The sequence below is a fragment of the Aegilops tauschii genome, chromosome 2 (assembly GCF_002575655.3).
Source record: "Aegilops tauschii subsp. strangulata cultivar AL8/78 chromosome 2, Aet v6.0, whole genome shotgun sequence".
NCBI classification, from domain to species: Eukaryota; Viridiplantae; Streptophyta; class Magnoliopsida; order Poales; family Poaceae; genus Aegilops; species Aegilops tauschii.
The window spans coordinates 508,697,886-508,699,493 of NC_053036.3; the positions used below are offsets into that span (position 1 = coordinate 508,697,886).

The 1,608-nt window shown below is 56.7% G+C and overlaps 1 protein-coding gene across 1 annotated transcript; it reads right to left on the minus strand.

The window, feature by feature from the left end:
* Window positions 1-447: 447 nt before the first annotated feature.
* On the minus strand, window positions 448-1,387 carry LOC109764906 (histone H1). The gene is made up of 2 exons (XM_020323689.4): window positions 1,129-1,387; window positions 448-1,037 (listed from the first exon to the last, which is right to left on the minus strand). Exons 1-2 carry the CDS (start codon window positions 1,252-1,254, stop codon window positions 600-602), a joined length of 564 nt encoding a protein of 187 aa, XP_020179278.1. The 5' UTR covers window positions 1,255-1,387; the 3' UTR covers window positions 448-599.
* Window positions 1,388-1,608: the final 221 nt, after the last annotated feature.

Consider the following 1,608-nt stretch of genomic DNA (forward strand, 5'->3'; position numbering starts at 1 on the left):
CACGCACCCCGTCGTGCCCGTTCCCCTCGATACGAGGCACGGAAAAGGAATCGTACCGAGGGATAATAACAGTGTATCTCCCGATTACGTGTGCTCGGTTTCTAAGGCAAGTGAAAGAAACAACGATACCCTGCCTGATGAATTGGGATAAGAATAGAATTAACAAACGGATGGCGAACAGAGATCACAATTTAAAACTGAAAGGTACATAAGCAGATGCCGGGGATAACCAGAAGGAAAACAAGGACCAAGCAACAGGCAGCGCTATTCTCAAATATCAAATTGAAGACGAATGATCACAAGGCACAGACAGTAATAAAACCGAGGTAAATAGGGATTGAGGAACGGCTGATCACAAGGAGCAGACAGTAATAAAACTGGGGCTTGGGAAATTGCTTGTATGGTGAAGAAAACTGCAGATTCATTTCAGAGTTAGAGCTGAAAACATCTCTAAAACAACCATTTCATTACACTAAACACCACCCACGATACATAAACTTGCCTAGCAGAACCGAAACCTAAACAAGGGAGGATGAGGCATCCTTTTGTACAGACCCTTGGAACACCAAGCACTCCTAAGACCAGCTATCGCATCAAGATCAAGCGGCGGCGACCTTGCGGGCCTTCTTGGCGGCCGGGGAGCGGACGGTCTTCGGCTTCGCCTTGGCCTTGGCAGCCGGCGACTTCTTGGCCTTGGTGACCAGCTTCTTCTTCTCCGGCGCCTTGCGCTTGGTGCCAACGGCGGCCGTCTTCTTGGGCTTCTCGGCCGCCTTCTTTTTGGGCTTGGCGGCGTCCTTGGCGGGCTTCGCCGCGGGCTTGGCCTTGGGGGAGTCCTTCTTGGCGGCGTCGGAGAGCTTGTAGGAGGCCTTGACCTTGACGAGCTTGCCCTTGGCGGCGGAAGCGCGGAGCTGGACGGAGAGCATCTTCTTGAAGTTGGGCGGGAGAGCCTTGCCGTGCTTCTCCTCGATGTACTTGGCGATGGCGACCGAGCTCGACCCGGTCCTGTCCTTGAGCGCCGCGATCGCCTCCTTGATCATCTGCCAAGATCCAATTCAGAATCCAATCAGCCCCAATCGAAGTCAAAACCATTCAATCAGAGGGGAACAGAGGAGAGGTTCAGAAGCTCACCTCAAAGTAGGTCGGGTGGGCGGCTCCAGCGGCGGCCGCCTTGGGCTTGGCGGCGGCGGGCTTCGGCTTCGGCGCCGCGGCGGCGGGCTTGGCGGGGCGGGCAGCGGGCTTGGCGAGGGCAGGCATGTCAGCTGACTGAAGCGGAGCTCTGAAACCGAAACTGAAGCGGTGCTACTTGCGCGGTGTGCTCGCTTGAGATTTGGAGGAGGAGGAGGAGCTCGAGAGGTGGATTGATTCGAGAGGGCCAGGTCGAGGCTTATTTATACACGCCGAGGGGGTCGATCCGGGGGGGTGGGAATGCTGCGATCTTATTGGCTGGACGGCGGTGCCGCGGATCGCGATCCGCGAGAGAGGGGGCAGGCGAATCCTGGCCGTCGGATGGTGGGGAGGGGGCTGGCGGGAGGATCAGTGTGCGCCGCCCAAAGCGGGAAACGGATTACTATCTGTCAACAAAAACGCTGGGTGGAGGGTCGGTGAACT